General features: G+C 47.9%; 1 protein-coding gene across 1 annotated transcript; it reads right to left on the reverse strand.

Annotated features, from left to right (window-relative positions):
* Positions 1–542: 542 nt before the first annotated feature.
* On the reverse strand, positions 543–7,518 carry p2ry10 (P2Y receptor family member 10). Its single transcript, XM_020467415.2, has 5 exons — positions 7,341–7,518; positions 6,795–6,949; positions 4,252–4,533; positions 3,980–4,160; positions 543–3,715 (listed from the first exon to the last, which is right to left on the reverse strand). Exons 3-5 carry the CDS (start codon positions 4,434–4,436, stop codon positions 2,705–2,707), a joined length of 1,377 nt encoding a protein of 458 aa, XP_020323004.2. The 5' UTR covers positions 4,437–4,533; positions 6,795–6,949; positions 7,341–7,518; the 3' UTR covers positions 543–2,704.
* Between the last annotated feature and the right edge of the window lie 209 nt (positions 7,519–7,727).

Here is a 7,727-nt window from a genome sequence, read left to right on the forward strand (position 1 = left end):
GTCAAAGCAGTGCCCTTTAAAGGAAATCAGGATGTGTTTCAGACCCTACCGTGAGACTGGAGTGCAACTGCAAGAGCCACAGGAGAATGACCATGTGGTAACAGTTGGTAACAGTTCAACTGTTAAACTGCCAACCTACCCCAGCACCTGGCAACCAGACTCACACAGTACGAGACTGCAGCTGCACTGTGTGTGTGTGTGTGTGTGTGTGTGTGTGTGTGTGTGTGTGTGTGTGTGTGTGTGTGTGTGTGTGTGTGTGTGTGTGTGTGTGTGTGTGTGTGTGTGTGTGTGTGTGTGTGTGTGTGTGTGTGTGTGTGTGTGTGTGTGTGTGTGTGTGTGTGTGTGTGTGTCAGTTCCATATCTTTGCTTCAGCTCCTGTGTGGTTTAGCATCACACTCCAACTCTTACCCCATCAGCGCCCCACTTCCTCAGCAGCTCAGACTCTACAGTAGCCTCTCTCTAAAGCATTGAAGACTATCTTTGAAAAGCACAGACATCCTTTACTTCATGTGAACAAGCAGTATTAAACCCAGTAGTCAGTCTGATATGGCAACAAGCTGCTTTTTATTGACATAATTTACAACATGATCTAACAGCAGCTGATGCATACAATGACCCAGGCTTTCTCTGCATCATACCGTTTTAGCACATTTAGCTTATAAGAGTCCCATTCAAACATCATCAGTTTATCTTACAGTAACATAGCTGGTTATATATCACATTTTCAGGGTCGAAGTTCAGTGTCTCTCTGTCCCTCCAGAGTGGGGGGGGGGGGGTTCTGTTGTGTAACAGTCTTTATCTGTCTACGGAGGAGATGAGGAGGAAATGGAAGAGGAAGAGGAAAGGAGGATGAGGAGGAAGAGGAGAGGAGGAGAAAAGGGAGAGGACGAGATAGTAAAGAGGAGATGAGTAAGAGGAGAGGGGAGAGATGAGAGGAGAGGGGGAGAGAGGAGGAAAGGAGAGGACAGAGGAGAGGAGGAAATGATGATGAGAGAGGAGAGGAGAGAGACGGAAAGGATGAAAGGAGAGGTAGAAACAGAACAGGCAGTGTATTAAAAGAGAATCTTCCCGGAAAAAGCACGACATAGACTTCAGTTAGTGCAAAATTGGGCTGATCTTTTACTGCTAACATACAAAGCATTACATGGACTTGCTCCTACTTATCTCTCTGATTTGGTCCTGCCCTACATACCTACACATATGCTACGGACATAAGTTGCAGGCCTCCTAACTGTCCCTAGAATTTCTAAGCAAATAGCCAGAGGCAGGTCTTTCTCTTATAGAGCTCAATTTTTATGGAATGTCCATGTGAGAGACACAGACTCGGTCTCGACTTTTAAGTCTTTATTGAAGACTCATCTCTTCAGTAGGTCCTATGATTGAGTACCAGGAGTGTGAAGGTGAACGGAAAGGCTCTGGAGCAACGAACCGCCCTTGTTGTCTCTGCCTGGCCGGTTCCCCTCTTTCCACTGGGATTCTCTGCCTCTAACCCTTTTACAGGGGCTAAGTCACTGGCTTACTGGTGCTCTTCCATGCCGTCCCTAGAAAGGGTGTGTCTCAGGTTGTGCCGTGGGGGAGATCTTCATGGGCTATACTCAGCCTTGTCTCAGGGTAATAAGTTGGTGGTCTGTTGATATTTTATATTTTACCTTTATTTAACTAGGCAAGTCAGTTAAGAATAAATTCTTATTTTCAATGACATCCTAGGAACAGTGGGTTAACTGCCTGTTCAGGGGCAGAACGACATATTTGTACTTTGTCAGCTCGGGGATATGAACTTGAAACCTTTCGGTTACTAGTCCAACGCTCTAACCACTAAGCTACCATGCCGCCCCGTGGTGTGGGGGCTGTGCTTTGGCAAAGTGGGTGGGGTAATATCCTGCCTGTTTGGCCCTGTCCGGGGGTATCGTCAGACGGGGCCACAGTGTCTCCCGACCCCTCCTGTCTCAGCCTCCAGTATTTATGCTGCAGTAGTTTATGTGTCGGGGGGCTAGGGTCAGTTTGTTATATCTCTAGTATTTCTCTTGTCTTATCCGGTGCCCTGTGTGAATTTAAGTATTCTCCCTCTAATTCTCTCCCTATCCCCTCCTCTCAGAGGACCTGAGCCCTAGGACCATGCCTCAGGACTACCTGGCCTGATGACTCCTTGCTGTCCCCAGTCCACCTGGTTGTGCTGCTGCTCCAGTTTCAACTGTTCTGCCTGCGGCTATGGAACCCTGACCTGTTCCCCGGACATGCTACCTGTCCCAGACCTGCGGTTCTCGACTCTCTCTCTCTACCGCACCTGCTGTCTATAATTCTGAATGATTGGCTATGAAAAGCCAACTGACATTTACTCCTGAGGTGCTGACCTGTTGCAACCTCGACAATTACTGTGATTATTATTATTTGACCATGCTGGCCATTTATGAACATTTGAACACCTTGGCCATGTACTGTTATAATCTCCACCTGGCACTGCCAGAAACAGACTGGCCACCCCACATAGCCTGGTTCCTCTCTAGGTTTCTTCCTATGTTCTGGTCTTTCTAGGGAGTTTTTCCTAGCCACCGTGCTTCTACACCTGCATTGCTTGTTGTTTGGGGTTTTAGGCTGGGTTTCTATATAGCACTTTTTGACGTCAGCTGATGTAAAAAGGGCATTGTAAATACATTTGATTGATTGAGGAGAGGAGGAGGAGACAAAGTGCTCCCTACAGGAGTTGTTACTCCCTAAAAGAGGAGGTGCTTTCCAGACTCATGAGCCGGCCTCTAATGGAGGAGGAGAGGGAGGAGGTGCGTTGGGAGAGGTGCTGTCTGAACTCTGCAGTGAGGAAGTAATATAACAAAGGGTTCAGACAGCAGGAAAGACTGGCTACACACAGCGAAACAGGGTGGAAATGACGCACCACCAGCATCGTGGGGCAGTGGGACACTATATCCTGAGACACCATCACGTACAACAGGAAATTGATGTGGTACGGAGCGAAACAGAACAAGAATAGAGCCGAGCAGCTCATAACCATCCTCAGGGCGCGACGCTTATCTTTGTCCATCTGCCTGTTAATCTGGGCTGAGGGTTGGGCCTGGCTGGTCGAAGGGCAGCGGTGGTTGTGGTGGTGCTCTCTGTCTGTCTGGGCTGAGGGTTGGGCCCGGCTGGTCGAGGGGCAGCGGTGGTTGTGGTGGTGCTCTCTGTCTGTCTGGGCTGAGGGTTGGGCCTGGCTGGTCGAGGGGCAGCGGTGGTTGTGGTGGTGCTCTCTGTCTGTCTGGGCTGAGGGTTGGGCCTGGCTGGTCGAGGGGCAGCGGTGGTTGTGGTGGTGCTCTCTGTCCTGTCTCTGTCTCAGTGAGTGAGCGATCCGGAGAGAGCAGTAACTGATGGCACTGAGCGGTAACACAAACCCAAACAGCTCCGCAAGCACCATCATGGCTGCCACAATGGGGAGTGGCAGTTTCCTGGTGGGCAGGTCCTTAAAACAGCCGCTGGGGCTGGAGCTTGTGTAAGGTAAGGTGGAGGGTGTGGAGTATTGAATAGGACTACCAGTGTAATGGCTGGGGTTAGAGCTGGGTATAAGACTGGGAACAGTGCTGTTGCTGATCCTCATGATAATAAAGGGGGAACAACCTATTCCCACCACCAGCCACACGGTGGCGCTGATCAACAGGTCATAACGCCGTCTCCACCGCCTGGCATAGAAGGGCTGTAGCAAAAACACACACCTCTGGACACTGATACACACCTGGAGGAGGATGTGGAGAGAGAGAGATAGATTAGAGGTGTGTGTGATCTCACCAGGAAGGTGATGGAAGTGTACATGTTGAGGTATTTGAGGTAGAAACAGAACAGACAGTGTGTTCTCACCAGGAAGGTGATGGAAGTGTACATGTTGAGGTATTTGAGGTAGAAACAGAACAGACACAGTGTGTTCTCACCAGGAAGGAGATGGAAGTGTACATGTTGAGGTATTTTAGGTAGAAACAGAACAGACACAGTGTGTTCTCACCAGGAAGGTGATGGAAGCGTACATGTTGAGGTATTTGAGGTAGAAACAGAACAGACACAGTGTTTGTCCAAAGGGCCAGGTGTGTGTCAGGTAGTAGTGGATCCTCAGAGGCAAAGACATGACATGGAGTAGGTCAGCTAGAGCCAGGTTCACCATGAAGATCACTGCCTTGGTCTTCTTACTGAGGAGAGAGGAGAAGGGGTCAACATACACTAGGCTGGGGAAAGGGTGTGTGTGTGTGTGTGTGTGTGTATGTGTGTGTCTGTGTGTACCTGATGTGTCTACATAGCACCCAGAGAGCCGTGGTGTTGAGGCAGAGACCAGGGATGAAGAGCAGCAGGTAGAACCAAAAGTACAGCTGCTCCATTTGTGGCTCCCAACCAATCACATAATAGGGACACCGCACGGAGGAGTTAACAGGAAGCTCCTCCCACAGACCAGAGACGTTCAGATTCATACTCTTATACACTCAATCAAATCCACAGCTCACAAACAAACACACACATTAATTCTGTACCCAAAGCTGCCTCTCCCACATCAGGACAGGAGAGGAACTGACAGAGAAACAGACGGACAGACAGACAGACAGAAAGATGATTACACAGATTAAAACACTATAGGACATTATTCTGAGGACAGCAGCAGAGACTGTAAATCCTGTAGCAAAGTAAATCTAACTACAGGATATGTTTAAACAGTTGTCTGTTATGTACAGAATCATTCTATACTCCCCCCTCTTCCCCGGCCGAACCGCCAAGACTGGCCAACTCCCTTCCTGTATTTAGAATCTCCTCTCACTATCAACTGTGTTTCTTTTTAGCAAACTTAACTTGTGTAAATATTTGTATGAACATAACAAGATTCAACAACTGAGAAATAAACTGAACAAGTTCCACAGACATGTGACTAACAGAAATTGAATAATGTGTCCCTGAACAAAAGTAACAGCCACCAGCTACATTAAGTACTGCAGTGCATCTCCACCTCATGGACGGCACCAGATTTGCCAGTTCTTGCTGTGAGATGTTACCCCACTCTTCCACCAAGGCACCTGCAAGTTCCTGGACATTTCTGGGGGGAATGAACCTAACGCTCACCCTCCGATCCAACAGGTCCCAGACGTGCTCAATGGGATTGAGATCCGGGCTCTTCGCTGGCCATGGCAGAACACTGACATTCCTGTCTTGCAGGAAATCACGCAGAGAACGAGCAGTATGGCTGGTGGCATTATCATGCTGGAGGGTCATGTCAGGATGAGCCTGCAGGAAGGGTACCATGAGGGAGGAGGATGTCTTCCCAGTAACGCACAGCATTGAGATTGCCTGCAATCACAACAAGCTCAGTCCGATGATGCTGTGATACACCGCCCCAGACCATGACGGACCCTCCACCTCCGAATCGATCCCGCGCAATAGTACAGGCCTCGGTGTAACGCTCATTCCTTCGACGATAAATGCAAATCCAACCATCACCCCTGGTGAGACAAAAACCACGATTCGTCAGTGAAGAGCACTTTTGCCAGTCCTGTCTGATCCAGCAACGTCGGATATGTGCCCATAGGCGACGTTGTTGCCGGTGATGTCTGGTGAGGACCTGCCTTACAACAGGCCTACAAGCCATCAGTCCAGCCTAATGAAGGGATTGTGCGTTCCTGGTGTACCTCGGACAGTTGTTGTTGCCATCCTGTACCGGTCCCGCAGGTGTGATGTTCGGGTGTACCGATCCTGTGGAGATGTTGTTACACGTGGCCTGCCACTGCGAGGACGATCAGCTGTCCGTCCGGTCTCCCTGTAGTGCTGTCTTAGGCGTCTCACAGTACGGACATTGCAGTTTATTGCCCTGGCCACATCTGCAGTCCTCATGCCTCCTTGCAGCATGCCTAATGCACGTTCACGCAGATGAGCTGGGACCCTGAGCATCTTTCTTTTGGTGTTTTTCAGAGTCAGTAGAAAGGACTCTTTAGTGTCCTAAGTTTTCATAACTGTGACCTTAATTGTCTACCGTCTGTAAGCTATTAGTGTCTTAACGACCGTTCCACAGGTGCATGTTCATTAATTGTTTATGGTACATTGAACAAGCATGGGAAACAGTGTTTAAACCCTTTACAAAGAAGATCTGTAAAGATATTTGGAATCTTACAAATGATCTTTGAGAGACAGGGTCCTGAAATAGAGGAGAGAGAGAGAGAGAGAGACCCAGCTAATAATTCTAGGGAAAGGGAAAAAGATTATAACGTTTGTGTCAGATGTTAGTTGGTTTAGAGGGTTAGGAGAATATTCCATGAACTTTCCACCAAACATACCCAGAACATGGGTGTATGACAGTTGATTCAGGACACTAAAACCTCTGTACACAATCAGTACTGTCTAGTCCCACGTCCAAGACTTGACCAACACACTGTGATCCCAATGTACCAATATAGATTTAACAACATGGCTCTAACCAGAACCAGAATACTGCACAGCTCTACAGAAACCCCCTTTTCTACTACAATACTAGACAAAACACTTTGGGATTGATCATTTTAAAGTTCACCATCTTCTGTGTCTTTGTGGTTGACATGTTCATAATACCTTCCAAAGTATTTTTTCTACTGTGTCAAACCAACCAACAGGCTCTCTTAGGTTCTGACAGAACACCTCTCAATCCCTTTCTGACCCTGTGTCTTAGGAGTGGTTTCTCAGATACAGACAAAGCCTTGTCTAGAATTTAAGCTCAATAGTTATGTTTACAGAAGACCTGGAAAGACTTCTACTGGTCTAAAAGCTCAACATGCTCAACTGTTTAAATATTTCCAGAAGACCTATAGGTTTACCTCTAGTTCCACCAGGTAGGTTGCCTTTCCAGGTGAGTCAGTCTGATGAGGCGTAGGTAGAGGTCAGGTGAGAGGTCAGATCAGAGGATGACATCAGCAGATGGATGTGAAACAGCAGTCACTCAGTAGTAGAACAACTGACAGGTCCTCTGTCACTGCAGGAGTCAACAGTCTATGTCAGGCATGCCTTCCTCTGTATGTGTGTCTCAATGTAGCAGCAGCAAGCTGTTCTGATGTCCAATGTAGCGGGAGAGGGGTATGAGTGTGTTGTTGGTTGCTAATTTCTGGTGCAGAGCAGCGTCAACAGTGGTGTCGTGGGTAGTGTGGCGCGGTCTGTGTGTGTGCTTGTGTGTGTGTGAGCTCGCGCATGCATACATTTTTGTGTGTAGGAAGTAGCTATCAGGGCTCTCAGTTTTGCCTGTCTGTGAAACTGTTATTCTACTGTTGGTTACGTCAGTCAGACCCTAGCAACACCTTAAACACAACACTACACAATGCTGGGGGGAGGCGTGTGTGTGCATGCAAGAACAGAGAGATAGTTGTTACCTTCAGTCAGGTGTAGTACTTTGAGCTTCAGTCCAGGTGACAGCAGAACACAGAGTGGGAATCCCCTCCACGTCAACTACCCAGTCACTAACTACAACACACCCTGATCCACCAGTCACACTGCTAACAGCTTTCTCTGAGTCACACAGATCCTATCTGACAGAGAGACAGACAACTGTAGAGGGTTAGGGTTAGAGAAAACTGTACAAAACGGTTCTTTACTTCCTCTTATGAAATAAGCTACTTCCCTTTTCCAACTGTCTTTATCAACTATTAAACAGATATAGATGACCTGCCTGCCTGCTTCTTATTTCAGTTTATCTCACTATAGTCCCTACACTGACAACTACACTTCGGGTGTGTTCTTAAATTCAATCTGGAGTGCCA

The sequence above is a fragment of the Oncorhynchus kisutch genome, linkage group LG19, assembly GCF_002021735.2.
Source record: "Oncorhynchus kisutch isolate 150728-3 linkage group LG19, Okis_V2, whole genome shotgun sequence".
NCBI lineage: Eukaryota > Metazoa > Chordata > Actinopteri > Salmoniformes > Salmonidae > Oncorhynchus > Oncorhynchus kisutch.

What these genes read in the sequence shown, in the direction of transcription:
- p2ry10 (XM_020467415.2), bottom strand. Translation starts at nt 4,436, where the DNA reads ATGAATCTGAACGTCTCTGGTCTGTGGGAGGAGCTTCCTGTTAACTCC. An exon ending in GTGCTATGTAGACACATCAG is followed by an intron (nt 4,161 to 4,251) that starts GTACACACAGAC and finishes CTCTCTCCTCAG; the next exon opens with TAAGAAGACCAAGGCAGTGA. An exon ending in ACGCTTCCATCACCTTCCTG is followed by an intron (nt 3,716 to 3,979) that starts GTGAGAACACAC and finishes ATCCTCCTCCAG; the next exon opens with GTGTGTATCAGTGTCCAGAG.